General features: G+C 32.2%; 4 protein-coding genes across 4 annotated transcripts; 2 read left to right on the plus strand and 2 right to left on the minus strand.

Annotated features, from left to right (window-relative positions):
- Positions 1 to 70: 70 nt before the first annotated feature.
- PPL_07014 (uncharacterized protein) lies at positions 71 to 7,180 on the minus strand (the record flags this gene model as incomplete). The annotated part of the gene is made up of 8 exons (XM_020577864.1): positions 71 to 2,312; positions 2,377 to 2,459; positions 2,554 to 3,346; positions 3,408 to 3,555; positions 3,636 to 3,942; positions 4,810 to 6,047; positions 6,192 to 6,758; positions 6,826 to 7,180. 8 exons carry the CDS (start codon positions 7,178 to 7,180, stop codon positions 71 to 73), a joined length of 5,733 nt encoding a protein of 1,910 aa, XP_020432312.1.
- A 386-nt stretch (positions 7,181 to 7,566) lies between these two features.
- Positions 7,567 to 10,703, plus strand: mleuS (leucine--tRNA ligase; the record flags this gene model as incomplete). The annotated part of the gene is made up of 6 exons (XM_020577865.1): positions 7,567 to 7,713; positions 7,803 to 9,217; positions 9,299 to 9,397; positions 9,478 to 9,643; positions 9,715 to 9,882; positions 9,960 to 10,703. The coding sequence occupies 6 exons, from the start codon at positions 7,567 to 7,569 to the stop codon at positions 10,701 to 10,703; spliced, it is 2,739 nt and encodes a 912-aa protein (XP_020432313.1).
- Positions 10,704 to 10,788: 85 nt separating this feature from the next.
- Positions 10,789 to 12,401, minus strand: PPL_07016 (glycerophosphocholine acyltransferase 1; the record flags this gene model as incomplete). Its single annotated transcript, XM_020577866.1, has 4 exons — positions 10,789 to 11,040; positions 11,126 to 11,578; positions 11,645 to 11,820; positions 11,981 to 12,401. 4 exons carry the CDS (start codon positions 12,399 to 12,401, stop codon positions 10,789 to 10,791), a joined length of 1,302 nt encoding a protein of 433 aa, XP_020432314.1.
- An 869-nt stretch (positions 12,402 to 13,270) lies between these two features.
- PPL_07017 (alpha-amylase family protein) lies at positions 13,271 to 15,635 on the plus strand (the record flags this gene model as incomplete). The annotated part of the gene is made up of 5 exons (XM_020577867.1): positions 13,271 to 13,636; positions 13,707 to 13,979; positions 14,056 to 14,649; positions 14,709 to 14,837; positions 15,171 to 15,635. 5 exons carry the CDS (start codon positions 13,271 to 13,273, stop codon positions 15,633 to 15,635), a joined length of 1,827 nt encoding a protein of 608 aa, XP_020432315.1.
- Between the last annotated feature and the right edge of the window lie 485 nt (positions 15,636 to 16,120).

Raw genomic sequence — 16,120 nt, forward strand, 5'->3', positions numbered from 1 at the left:
GTAATTAACTACTGACAAAGCTGTAACAGGTAATAATTTTATTTAATTGAACTAATTAGTTTTTATTTTTTTAAAATGTATGAATATTTGAGTATTGTCCTCCAACAATGATTTGAACTGCTTGAGGCATATCGATGAAAGAGCACTCAGCAAGCACACTTGAGATAAAATCGTTACAGGTTTCATTCCTATCGCTATAGATCATTTGGATATTGGAGTCTAAAACGTTGAATGTAACTCCAAGCTCGACTGGAACAAAATCAAATCCATAGATTTTAATAGTATTTATACCGGTAGTTTCAGCGCTGAGGATCTTTGGTGCAGTGTATGAAATAGTAAAGTTGTCTGTCAATTCAATTGGTTCGCTTGATAGAGTTGCTGACAATACTAGATTAGATCCTATTCCAGGTGGTATTAAACATTCAATAAACTCGTTGAATGAATTACATTCTATTTCGTTGGCGTTCAAGTAGATTTCGACATAATCAAAAGAGATTCCTAGTCCAGCACCGTAGATTTCGATTAATCCACCTGTTGTATTGACTAATGAATTATTGAATTGTGTTAGGATTGGTTGATAGTATGTGAATTGAGAATAGAGCGATTGATCACTGGATTGTATGATCAATGGTTGAATTGAAGTTTCATATTCCAAATCAAATTCGATAAAATCGTTGGTAAAGTTATCGATTTGAACCTGATTATCACCAATGTATAAGAGTGGTAGGAAGTCATAGTCTTCTTCATCTCTAAATCCTTCACCCAAAATGATAATCTTATCGTTTGGATCTCCAGATGAAGGGACGAATGAAATGATCTCTGGACCACTGAAACTAAAAGATTGTTGTACGAGTGTATCGATGTTTATTGTAGAGCTTTGATCAGCTACGATCACAGTAACAGATCGATGATCTCCAATGGCAGGAGGTGTCAAACAAACAATCGATTCTGAAGAGAGAAAATCTATTAAACATTCAAGTTTGTCATCGATCAATACTTGAACTTTCATTACATCATCTCCAAAGTTTGATCCTGTTATCGTCATAAAATCACTTCCATAACTCTTGATGGTTTCTGGTTGAACATTGCTGATTTGTGGAGTTCCGTAAGAGAATAAGTATTTAGTTCTTTGAACGTTGAAAATGGTTTGTTCTGTTGAAATTTGAATTTCATTGTTCCTTCCAACTCCACTTGGTACTATGCATATTAATAGCTCCGAGGATATGAATATCGTTGATTTACATTCATTATCTCGAATTGAAACGGTCATTGAAGAATTGAATCTGATACCATTTATAGTAATCGGATATCCACCATCGGTTATACCAGTTAATTGATTGACAAATGTGATGATTGGACCAATTCCAGAGCATGTTAAATCAAAGTTATTTGATTGGAAGTCAGATAATGTAATCATTTGGATATCACAAAGTTGTGAATTGATTGTAGAGATTATCATTCCATCATAATCATCAGTAATGTAACCTTGATATGAATCTGGTTTTGGAAGATAATAAATCTCTAGATCTCCAATTTTGGTTTTTGCCCCTAGGTCACTCATTAAGATGCTCTCTAAAATGAATGTAATGGATACAATTGAAAGTGGTGATGACAATGTAATTTTTGTTCCAGTTGTTCCGATTGATTGCGAGATAAGATCAATCCTATTTCCAATTTGATAATGATTCAATTCTTGAATAAATTTGATTGGTTGATTATGATATTGAGTAACTGGATTCCAAATGAGTGTTTGAATTGCTTGACTTTGGCCTTTAATAGAAATCCATTTGTCCAATGCAATTTCAAGTTTTTCTGTTTGGAAGATATTCAGTGAGTAAACATCACTTTCATTGATAAGTTGGGTTGAGATTAATTGTTGGATACCTGATTTTGTTGAAAGTTCATCTATTAAAAGTGGAGATTTAATTGTAGATGAATCGTTTACTGTGGAAGTGAAAGTTTGACTCTTGAGGAATGATGAAGGTAGCTTAATTTGTAATATATTAACTATTAAACGTTGTTCTGTACTAACTGCAATAATATTGTTTCTTTCAAGAATTGTCTTGAAGTTCAATACAGATTTGTATTTATCTCCAATGAAATCAAAAAAATTGGAAAGAGATCTAATTGTTCCTTGGGTATTCTGTAGTACTCTTATCATAAGGTCTTCCAATACTTCAACTGGAATTGTATCGTCTTTTGTTCTTGCAGCATTGCTACCATCTTGATATTTTGGATTCATCCAACTCCAAGCAGCACTTGCACTTCTCATAAATAGAAGTGAATCTGAAGGATTATCCATATTACCAACACTAAATCAAAGATTAAAAAAATTAATTTGTGGTTGAAAATAATGATTGTATAAAATAAACATACTCTGGATATTTTTCAATATTTTTGAACCCCGTTACTATCGAAAAACAATCATATATTATTGGATCATTGTCTTGATATAGAATCTATATATGATATACAAATTAGTAAAAAAAAATTAACTTTTTTTGATAAATTAATAACAAACATCTAGTTTTTTTTGGCAATTGCAAAAATTACACCATTTGCCCAATTTGGAACATCTTCACCAACTGTATAAATCAATGAGTCTGTATTCGGAGATTTGGAATATAGATATTGAAGGGTCATTAGGTAAGCAATTTCTTCACTACAAAGGTCTGAATTTTGTCTAAAGATCCAAGATGGTTCTGGTGAAAAATAACCAGATTGTTGAAGATTTTTATCGATTATATAGTTGAAGAGTTGTTGAGTATTGAGCGAATTTCTCTGGAATTGTGAAGTTAACTCCATCACTGAAAAATCTCCATTCTTAGGGAAAGCAAAGTTTCTCACTCCTGCTTCAAGATTGTATTTGAGTGCCCTTGCGTTTACCACCGCCCCATTAGGTGGATAATCTGGAAGTGGTTTGTCAGTGGTTTCTATATGTGAAACACGTGCCAATTCTCTAGTACATCTAAAAAGTAATTCTCGATTATCACAAATAGATCCGACAGCAGAATCATATGCAATATAATGTAATGAAAATATATCATTTGCATAATAATTCGAAATATCCATTTGATCGCTCCCCGGTACATCTCCACCTACATAAACAACTGGATTTTCACCTTGTGGAGCTACAAAATTTCTACTTGTCCGGAGAGCTTGAATATTAATAGTGATATCGAATCCACTGTTAAGAGTATCTGGTTTAATTTTAATGTATTGTGGTGGATACTTTGAGAAATGTTCATTTCCAATGAAATCCTTAATCTCAAAATTGAGTGTTGGATGTTGATTTTCCCTTGTAACTTTTATGGGTACAGATGTTGAATAGAATAAACTAACTGCACTATAATAAAAAATAAGTTAGTTTAAATTTCTTTGTAAACATTTGTTTGAAAATAACATACTCATTATCTGCAGTTGTTTGAAGATCTTTAGAGTTGTATGTGTCATATTTTCGAACCATTCTATTGAATTGATAAACCAAAGTATCATGAACAAAGCAAATTGCACCACCACCACGTTGACCTTGTCCATTATGTCTATTATTATCACCTACACAAAAATAATTGTCTGCAAAAAAATTTGTGATTAGATTTTATAAAATATTATTTATAATTTAAATATATTTATACCGTTATTATCTGTTTCAGATGAATATTTTGGATAAAATGGAAAACCTAATTTTGAATGTTCATTGTGTAGATATGAAAATCTTGGAGCGGATCCTGAATGTAGTAAAAGGCTTGGACAAAGATCTACTGGAAGTTCCAATTCGGCAACATTGAGAACTTGTTGAGTAGGTTGCATTGGGTACTTGACTTGTGATTGTTGGTCAGAGTTATCTTTGGAGCTATACATTTGAACAAACATTCTTTTTTTAAAAGTATCTGCAATTACCATCCAAAGATCGATACCATCAAAAAATTTCATAGCTGGTCTCTTGTATAAAATATATGATGATCTGGTTTGACTCTGGAATAAATCATTATGATTATTTTCTTTGGTTCCGATTTTCATAAAGTACTTGGCAGATAAACCATTTCCAATTGATTGAGTGTTTGAAATCCAATAGCAATGGTCAAGGAGATCGGTATTTCCATTTAAAATTTCTTGTTCACAATGATTGGTCCTATATTCCTTCGACATTTGTTTTGAAACCAACAAACCATAAAGAAAAGGGAATTCGTTTTGCCTGGTCACTAAATTATCGAATACATTGAAAGACATTACAAAAGCATAGTTTTTAACCAAATACTCTGCGATTAATTCCAGATTGTTGTATGAATAACAAAAGAAGTGTTGGCTGTACTTATTGTTTCCAAGAAACTTGACTCCAGATTCGGGACTATTAAATTTCTTTTCATCAACGGACGACACTGATGGAAAAAGGGGATTTGAGTGATGAACATGAATACCATTAATTGTTTGATCAATTTCTTCCCAAAATGTAAATCCTTTCAGATGACCATATGTATCGTATGAATTGGAAAATTTTTCATCTCTATTTCCATTAGCCTTTCTCTTTCCAGTTTGATCATTATAGAAAATAGAATAACTGCCGGGTTGCATATAGGTTGCTTCTAATGGACTGTAAGTGGTGACATCCTGAGCTTGAACTGGATTGGAATGTTGGAGATTTTTGTACAACCTTAATCTATCCATATTTGAATCAATATATAAATATTGATTTTCAGCAATGTTTTTTCCAAGTCTATAGATAAACCACCAGTCCACAACTTGATTGGTTCGATCGTCTTGAGTTTGCCCAAGACAAGTCAGAGAATATGATAAATATTTAACTATTACATCTGAAGCAATACCATCTACAGTTACAATAACATCTAAATAACCAACAGTGGCCATTGGTGGAATCTCACAGGCAATGAGTTCTCCAGGTGTCATAATCTTGATTTCTTTACATTGGACATTTCCCACAGTCACTTGAACGAGATTTGGATCATTATTAAAATTAATACCATAGATGAACAGAGTATTTGGTATTCTTTTTGAACCACGTTGAGGAGAAATTGATTCTATGGATGGTCCTTGGTATTCAATAAACCACTGTGGATTTTCATATGAATGAACTATATTGAAGTTGTCTTTGACATACAAAACCAAATTGTAGAGAGCTGGAGTATTCGCTGGAATTAAACATTTAATTAAAGTATCTGTAAAATCAGTGCATATGGATCTGTCAATATAAACATCCCCCAATTTAATGGATGAGATTAGACTCAAAAATTGACCATGAAATTCAAAGTATCCACCACCTTGCCAGAGAGTGAGTTCTGGCTTAATAAAATCAGTGAAAGTTGGTTCCACGTAGGTGAAATCGAATAGAAATGAGTATTTGTTATATGGAAAGTTGATGGAAATATCAACATTCTTATTTTGCCAAGTACTTGGTGGAATGGTAAATGATATTTTTGTTGGATTGACAATTTCTATGCCGTTGATTTGCTGGTCATTGATGGTAGCTGTGATTGCAACAGTGGATGAAATAACAATTGGAAGATTTAGAAACTCTACCTCCACTGGTGTCTCTGAGAAGATGTATGAACCATATGGAATAATAGTTGCCCTTGATTCAACAACGGATAAGATCATTGGATCGGAGATAATTGTATCGTCAGAATGTGAATTGATTGTCACTCTATAATTATCACCAACTGGCATTTTGAAAATAGATTGATCTACGTTGACTTTGTAAACGGTTTCAGATACAGTGATGACATCAACTGGTTCATCATCGACAACAACATAGTTGTCCTTTGTGAATCGTTCCGTAAAAACATTAATATCCCAAACACCGCTATCATAGATATGGGTTGGTGATATTTTAGTTATCGAAGGTCGTTGGTAAAATACAAAATTGTCCTTAGCAAAAATACTACTGCTTGGCATTATTACCAATACATATTTTTCACCAACATAATTACCTTTGGAATTGCAAACACACTCAATTCTATCATTATCCACTGATTGAATATCACATATTACAGGACCAATCATGACACTTGAAGCCTGACCAAGAAAATTTCCTTTAATAATGAATTCAAATTTGGAATTCGAATATGCAAAGAGTGGTCCAAAACTAACAATATTTGGCTCTTTAATTCGTAGAATTGGATTGTACAATGTTAATAATAAATATATAAGGAATTGTGAGATATATAAATACATACCATATATCATGTAATTAACTAGACCATGAACAGTTTGACCATCGATTATTGAATTAATTGGAAGTGAAACTGAAGTACCAGGTGGAACGTATTTTAAATAAAAAAAATCACATATAGTCTTGGTTGGTGAACGTTTACTAATCTTACACTCCGTACCGTCTACAGTAATAACATAGGATTGAGGGTTCTCAATGAAGAACTTTCCAGTAATTGTGATCTGTTGAAAGTTGGTCGTTCCTCTTGAAGGTTCAACACTTTTCTGGAGTGGTAATACATAATAAAAGAGACGTGGAGCAAGAGCTCCATTCGCAAGACCTGGAGGAATCACAACAATTGAAAAATCAACCTCTACATCATTAGGGTATCTAGGTATGGTACATTTGACTTGATTTGGAGTAGAACTGATAACTGTAAGTTGGGCATCTTCTAGTGTATTTCTAAAGAATACAGTAGGATGAGGATCATTTGGTGATAACTTTAAATACTCTCCATTAATAGTCAATTCTACTTGGTTGTCAAGACCTCTTGGATAATAAAATTCAGGAGTGAATGAATTTATTGTAGGAACTAGAATAAAAAAAATAAAAATTTATTATTAATAATGTATTATTATTAGATAAAGACTATAACTTACATGCAAATAGATAAAAAGCATCTTCAAAAGGCAATATTGGAAATATGACTTTACTACCATAGGTAACAGAAATAAAGTTCTTATCTAAACGATTTGGATTAGTTATGTCCCATATAAAAGTTGAAATATCATTGGGAATGACATTGAATATCTTTAAAGGCTGAATAACATTTGCAATAGAGAGTACCGGGTTAAAGGCAAAATCAGTTCCTCTAATGGTGAATTTTGGAGTAGTAAATTTGTAACCGACGAGTGGTGAGATAAAAGTAATCACCTGAGAATCTACTACTTGATTTGTTGATAGAAAACTACCAATAACATAGATTATTAAAATATTCAAAAGTTTTAAAACCATATTGAATATTTATTATTTGTTTATATCTACGCTCTTGCTAATAATATTTGTTATTATAATTTTATATTGACTAAACTTTTATTGTTACCATTTTAATTGAAAGGATTTTAATAGATCCCATGGGGCTGATCGAAAAAAAAAACAAATTAAAAATAAAAATCTTACTATATCTTTTATTTTTAATTAATTAATTAATCACCAATAGGTTATTTTAATTGATTCTTTAAGTGATCAACACCTATAGATTTTAAGCTAGATAAATTAAACCCTTTTTTGTTGGGCAACTGATCCCAAAAAAAACATTAAAAATCTGCACCTGATCAAAAAAAAAAAATTGTGTTGAAAAAAAAAAAATGAACAACAATTTTTCTTTTTAATTGTTGAAAATGATTAGATCTACAACCCTTAAAAGTTGTACATCTATATTTAGTAATAGATTAAATCAATCATCGTTACTGTTATTTAAAAATAGTAATACTTCAATTCGTTTTAGTTCAACTTTAAATAATAACAATGATAATGATCAACAATTAGTAAGTTGTTTTTGGAACTAGCAAGAAATAAAAAAAAATAGAAATAATTAAAATAAAAAAAAAAAACAAATGTTTTAAAAAATAAATAGAAATATTACTCTTTATCACAATTTCCATATCCTTCTGGTAATTTACATATGGGACATGTCCGTGTCTATACGATGAGTGATTGTGTTGCAAGACTCAAGAGAATGCAGGGTTATCAGGTTGTGCATCCAATGGGTTGGGATGCATTCGGTTTGCCAGCAGAGAACGCCGCTATCGATAAACAAGTGTCACCGGCACTGTGGACCAATCAGAACATCCAGCAGATGACCACTCAATTGAAACGATTGGATTTGCAATTCGACTGGGAGAGAGAGTTGTCGACTTGCTCGCCTGACTACTACCGTTGGACACAAGACATATTCTTGCGACTCTACAGCAAGGGATTGGCATACCGAAAGCACTCGCCTGTTAATTGGGATCCGGTTGACCAGACTGTGCTGGCGAACGAACAGGTCGATTCCCAAGGACGTTCTTGGCGATCGAATGCGCTGGTGGAGCGACGTGAGATGAAGCAATGGTACTTTAAGATCACCGAATATGCAGATCGTCTTGCCGACGACTTGGACAAGCTCACCGGTTGGCCAGAGGACGTGAAGACAATGCAGCGAGAGTGGATCGGTAGATCGGTTGGTGCATTGGTTGACTTTACATTTGGTGGTGATATGACGCTGACGGCATTCACAACTCGTCCGGAAACACTGTTCGGTGTGACATTCCTCTCTGTACATTATAAGCATCCGATATTAGAGAAGATACTAGAACAAACAACAGGTAATAGTAAAATGTTGATCGATAAACAAAAGAGAGAACAACTGCAATCTGTAATAGAGAAGATTAAACAACAACAGGAATCGGCCGTTCCAACCTCTGCAGACAAAGAACCAGAGTTGATTGCAATCGATACCGGTGTGCAGATTGATACACCGACTGGCGGTAAAGTTACACTGGTTGTTGCTAGTACGGTGTTGCCTGACTATGGTACCGGTGTAGTAATGGGTGTTCCAGGTCATAATCCAGTCGATCATAACATTGCTAAACTATTGAACATACCTATTAGACATGTCATTACAAGAGCAGACAACAACAACAACAACAACAACAATACAGATAACAATGATAATAGTTCACCATCACCCTCTGACGATCTCTATGATAATAAAGATGGTACACTTATTAATAGTGGTTCGTTTAACTCACTATCGATTAAGGATGCCATTGCCAAGATGATAAGTGAATCGATTATCAAACCATCGAAATCCTATAGAATCAGAGATTGGTTGCTATCAAGACAACGTTATTGGGGTACACCTATACCAATCATTCATTGTGACAGTTGTGGTGAAGTACCAGTACCAAGAGATCAACTACCAGTTAAACTACCAACAGATATCGAATTTACAGGTAAAGGTAACCTCTTAAATAGTTTATCTGATTGGAAGAATTGTAAATGTCCAAAGTAAGTAAGAAAACAATCAATTAGAATATTATCTATTAAAACATTAACTAACTAACGATATTAAATAATGTTTAAATTTAGATGTGGAGGATCAGCACAAAGAGAAACAGATACAATGGATACATTTGTTGATTCTTCATGGTATTATCTTAGATTTTTAGATAGTAAAAATCAAAAAGAGTAAGTTATCACTTGAGAGATAAAGATATATTTCTAATATTTTTATATTAATTGTAAATTAATATCTATTGATAATGTAGAATGTTTAATAAAGATATAGTTAATAAGTTAATGCCTGTAGATGTATATGTCGGTGGTATAGAGCATGCAATCTTACATCTTTTATATTCTAGATTCTTTACAAAGTTCTTAAAGGATCAAGGAATAATTGATCATGATGAACCATTTAAAGTATTATTAACACAAGTATGTATATATCTACTACTATATATTATTTATCAAATATTAAAAATATACTAATGATCTTTTTGATCAAGGGACTTGTTAAATCACCAACCTACCGTGATTCGACTACAGGTAAACCATTATATCCAAAGGATGTAGATTTCACGACACCAAAACCAATTAATAAGTTAACAGGCAATTTGGTAAATATAACATTGGAGAAGATGTCTAAATCAAAACTTAATGGTGTAGATCCAAATGTAAGTAGTTAATATATAGCTAAATAGTGATCAAACAATGTACAATATTGATTAGTTACCTTTTTTAAATCGAATAGGAAATGATTGATAAATATGGTTCAGATACATTGAAATTATATATCTTATTTAAGGCACCACCAGAGAATTCATTGGAGTGGGATACCGATGGTATTGAAGGTTGTAGAAAATGGTTGAAACGTGTTGAATCGTTGGTCAGTGGCTATGTCGCCGAGAGAAACAATGGACAAATCAGCAAGGTATCAGATAAATGGAACACTCAGTTGAATAGTTTGCGTTACGATACACATTCATCGATTGAAAAGGTAACTGAATCGATTGATCGTTATACATTCAACACTGCTATCTCCTTCTTGATGACGCTATCCAATCAGATCGGAAAGTATCAAAACAACGTCGACGACAAGTCATCCCGTGAATACCTCGAAGCACTGGAAACACTCGTAGTGTTACTAGCACCGTTTGCACCGAATGCATCACAACAACTTTGGACAGAACTAAAGTCAATTGACAACAACAACAATAATAATAATAATACAGTTGTAAAGATTCAGAAACAAAGATGGCCTGTTGCATCTAAAGAGTGTTTAGCACTTCAACAAAAAACATTGGTAATACAATTCAATGGAAAGGTAAAATCGGTGATCAACGTTCAATCGGATCAACAACAGCAATCGGAATTGGAAACCCTCGCCAAAGAACATATGAAAGACAAAATGTCAAAGTTTGAAATTTCAAAGACATTCTTCTCGACTACAAAAGCTGGTTATTCAATCAACTTTATCTTGATACCAAAGAAATAAATAAATTTGAACATAATATGTTCTAATCTAATTTTATACGATATTTATTATTTAGATGTTTTATTTCATTTATTTTTAGAAACAGTTAACTGTTTCCGTCACCAACAATCGTAATGATAGGAGATTGTGGTGAAATATATTCATCTATTTTAGTTTGACCACTGGTCGAATCCACTTTGTTGGTTGTGTTAGAAGTTGTTGTATCTACACTCTCATGAGCAGCAGTAGACATTCCATTTCCTGTGGATTGCATGATTATCTTTTTCCAACGTTCTTCTTTCTCTTTCAATTGATTTACATAATGTTGGCTAAAGAATTCTATATAGTAATTTGCACCCTACATTTAATATTTATTCAATAGTCATCATAGTTAATAAGTAAATTAATAATTATATTAAAGAAAGTACTGTACTGTTACTTACATTCCACAAACAAACTAATAACATTGTAAAAATGAAACCTAAATGTAGATATTCATTGTTATAATAGAATTTACAAGGTAGAATGGTGAGCACTGTGTATAGGAATTGCGATAATATAAATACATATATCTTTTTGGTTGGTAAGATATTTAAAACTTTGTTGATAAGATGTTGACCTGTGTGATTGGTTAAGAATGACAACGATGTAATATAGTTTCTCTCTTTGATGGTATTCTTTCTTAGCTTCATAACATAGAGATAACAAGTCTGCCAAGCCAAATAGAAACCAAGTGGAATGAATAGCGAGTCGGTCCAGGTAGTGTAGATTGCATTCTTGTCCAAATGACTTTCCGCAGGTATAATATTCCATCTTAGCGCAGAACATACAATCGCAGGGAATATATGAATTAAAACTGATGTTGCTTTATCCAATGAATGGAATACCAATGAGTTCTTTACAGAATATAGTTAGTACTTAAATCATTTTAAAAGCAAACAAACAAACATATAATTGCTTACTCTCCATGCAATGGTAGCGAAAATTAATGGTCCATTACAAAAACTAAAACAAATCTTGAATAGAATAGGTGATCTGTTCGTTCCATAGAGATAGAAAATAAGGAGTACATTGGCATAGTAACAGAAATCGAATAGGAAATAGTGTTGTTTCTTTTGTTTGTAATTGTAGAGTCTGGCTAGAAACATAAGAATAAACTCCGCTGTGAAAATATGTGGTATCATCCACGGTACTCTACCATATAGAAATGATATCAAACATAAATTCAATACACCTATTAAAACAATTTTATATTAGTTGTTAATGATAGATATCTATCATTTTCAAATGCTACTTACCTAAAACAAACATAAATTTATCTTTTGCTCTAATGATTTGTGATGCTCCATTCTTTAATAGGATATTTTCAAATTCATTTCGTTTCTCTGTTACGTATTCCAATACCTTTAGTTTCTTTAAAATCTTATAGTCAGTCATTCTCGTACGAAACTTTTGTGCTGAATCATCGACGGAGTATCTCCGATAGATTCCAATATGTGAACTTGGGGTAAGGGTTTCTTTCATAAATGAATTTCTATCATCTTCGTTCTCCTCGTCTGGATGATGTTGTTTACTACTAGGTCCACTTAAACTATTGGATCTCTGAATGGTTGGTGGTACTATTTGAAAATCATTTTCCTTAATATTATCTAATTTTAAATTTGATTTTGGAATTTCTTCTATTTCTTTGTCTTTATCTTTATTTTTATATTTATCCATCTTCTATCTTTTTGATATTTAATATTTTTTTATTAAAAATCCAGATTTTAATATTTATTTATTTATTTTTTATTTATTTTCACATCTTTTCAAAAAAAAATAAAAAAAATACCCAAAAATTTTTATTACCAAAAAAAGTAAAATGTTAAAAATCTTACAATAATGTAATTACTTATTACAATAATGCAAAATATTTTCAAAAAAAAAAAAAAAAAAAACTTCTAGTAGTTTTTTATATTACAATCATTTCGTATCATCTTTGCAGACTTTCTGTTGATCTATTGATTCTTAGACTTTGGTTATGTATATAAAAATAATATTATTCTTTGTTTGCCTATTAAACTTTGTTATTCGATAAAAACAAATTTAATGTTTCTTTATTGTTTTCCTACACTTTAGTAATCTATTTCTTATATTTATTAAATCATTGTTGTTTGTCATATTTCAAAATTACCAGTGTGGTTGTGATCTTCATTATTTTTATTTTTTTGAAATTTAATTGTTCGAATGCAAATACATAATAGAGCTGAAGTGGGAACATCAAAATTATAATAATAAAATATTAAAATTTATAATCAACAATAATTAAAATAATCATTTTTTTATTTTCATAAAAAAATACATAATCTTTTTATTTTTATATTTAATAGTAATAATTTTGTATTTAATTAAAATAGTTAATATTGTTTTTTTTATATTTATGCATTTGCAGTAAAATTAATTATTTATTTATTTATTTCTATATAGATTTGATTAGATTTTATTTTTATTTAGATTATAGATTACAAAATAATTATATTATTAACAATTTGTTCTATTTTTGTTAATTTTTAATAAAATTAATTAATAATAATAATATTATATTAAAAATGTCAGCATCAGCATCATCATTGTCAATGTCAACTAATACTATTCCACCACCGGCATTAAATGAGAGTAGTAGTGAATTGTATTTATCATCATCACAGGCATTCTATGTGGATACCACCTCACCATTGAATTTTTCACAGGAGGAGCTACTCGATTATTCGGAACACGAACACTCTGAACAATCGATTCTCAACAACCTTTGGTATAAAGAGGCAATCTTTTACGAAGTCTATGTAAGAGCATTCTGCGATGTAGAAGGCACTGGAAACGGTGGAATCAGTGGTATCACTGCTAAACTAGACTATCTTCACTCGCTCGGTGTCGATTGTATTTGGTTATTACCAATCTATCCATCTCCTTTAAAAGTATGTTATTTATAAACATTATTATCTAAAAATTATTGTTATTAATTATTACTTTTGTGTGTTTGAAAAGGATGATGGATATGATGTATCAGATTATTGTGATATTCATCCAGATTATGGTACTTTAAATGATTTTAAAATTCTTGTGAAAGCTGTTCACGAAAGAAACATGAAGATCATTGCCGACTTTATTCCCAATCATTGTTCCGAGCAACATAGATGGTTCCAAGAAGCAAGAAAAGACAGGAACTCACCATATCGTGATTACTTTGTATGGACAGACGATCCCCAACTTTACAAAGAAGCAAGAATTATATTCTTAGATGTTGAACCATCTAATTGGGTATGTTGTTATTGTTTGTTGAAAAATATGTATATATAGTTAACAATTATTATTACTATTATTATTATTCATTAAGACATATGATGAAGTGGCAGGACAATATTATTGGCATAGATTCTATAAGGAACAACCGGATTTAAACTTTGATAATCCAAAGGTACAACAGGAGATGTTGGACATTATGAAATTCTGGCTGGATTTGGGTATAGATGGATTCCGTGTGGATGCGGTGCCGTACTTGTTCGAGCGCGACGGAACGAGCTGTGAGAATCTGCCAGAGACTCATATATTTCTCAAGAAAATGCGACACTTTATCGATGAGAACTATCCTGGTAGAATCATTTTGGCAGAGGCATGTCAGATGCCCAAAGAGGTTAGAAAGTATTTCGGTGAGGGCGAAGGTGATGAGTTCCACATGGGATTTCACTTTCCTGTGATGCCACGTATCTATATGGCTATTAAACGAGGTGACGGACAGTGTCTGAAAGACATCATGGAGCAGACACCCGATATTCCCACAACCTGTCAATGGGTTACCTTCTTGAGAAATCACGATGAACTAACATTGGAAATGGTAACGCCAGACGAGAGAAAAGAAATGTGGGCACACTACGCACCCGTTCCAAGAATGAAAATTAACATGGGTATAAGAAGAAGATTAGCACCATTAGTAAGTTGTTATAATTATATTCGTTTATTCTCTTAATTGATATTAACTATATTTTATAGATGGATAATGATCAAAGAAAGATAGAGTTGGCATATTCTCTGTTGTTTACATTACCTGGATCACCTATTATTTATTATGGTGATGAAATTGGTATGGGTGATAATATTTGGTTGGAAGATCGTCACGGTGTAAGAACCCCGATGCAGTGGAATGAAACCTATCCAAATGGTGGATTCTCCACTTCCAGAAAATGCTATTCACAAGTCATCAATGATCCTCTCTACGGCTATGAGCGGGTGAATGTTAAGGAATCGGAAAAGGATCCAAGTTCGCTCTTCCACGTGATCAGACAGATGATCTCGCGTCGAAGAAAACACGTTTCATTTGGACATGGAACGTTTACCTATGTCGAGACAAACAACCGACATATCTTTGCTTACCTAAGAGTGTATGGAATCGACAGAATGCTGTGTGTTCACAACTTGTCGGACAGTCCACAACGTGCGACCATTCATTTGAAGCGCGACGAGATGATCACCGGTCGCTCGGAACAACAGCTGTTGCAAGTCCCAGAGAACTCTGTACAGAACCGCCGTCAGCAAAAGACCAATCGCCTGATGGTAACTCAGCAATCGTCGTTGGAATCCGACCGCCAATCGCATTACCTGGTGGACATTCTCACCGACCACCAATGTATAGTGGACACGGGCGGTCGTGTCAACGTCAGTCTCGATCCCTATTGTTTCTATTGGTTCTCGATGGGTGAGATAACCACGCTGATCGGTGAAGGTCCGAAATCACGTGACTTACGTCGTCGTTCCATCTACGCCCAAATTGATCCATCATCACCGACACCAACACCACACAGTAGTCGTCATCTATCAACCACCACTGGTACTACAACAATCCTAGAAGAGAACTTTGAAAATCAACAATCTCCAATTTCTGAACAAAGATTTCAAAAAAAAAACAAAATAAATAAATAATCCAAAAAAATAAAAATGGAATCAATTTTTAAAATCAAAAAATTTGTAAAAAGAAGAATGACGTGCAAACAAACATACTGTTTCACCATCATAACGCCAATTTGATGGAATCAATCTTATTTAAATATTTCGTTTTTAATGTTTTTTCAATTTGGAGCAATGTCACCCCCCAAATTCACCAAATTTTTGCAAAAACAACAAAATTTTATTTTAAAAAGAAAAAAACCATCAATTAATGATATTTTTATAATAAAATTAACACACAGATATATATATAATTATAAATATTATAAATACACACAATTAATTAAATCAATCATCAACCCACAGTATGTATTTTTAAATTGATTAATTAATTATAATTAGTTAAAGTTTAAAACTCTTTTGACTTACCTTACTGTTATTTTATTTTTTAAACAATCAATTGTTAATTTTTAAAGGAATTAAGATTAAAGATAAATAGATAGATATAAAGATAAATCTAA

This window comes from Heterostelium album (assembly GCF_000004825.1).
Source record: "Heterostelium album PN500 unplaced genomic scaffold PPL_scaffold6, whole genome shotgun sequence".
In the NCBI taxonomy this organism is placed as follows: domain Eukaryota; phylum Evosea; class Eumycetozoa; order Acytosteliales; family Acytosteliaceae; genus Heterostelium; species Heterostelium album.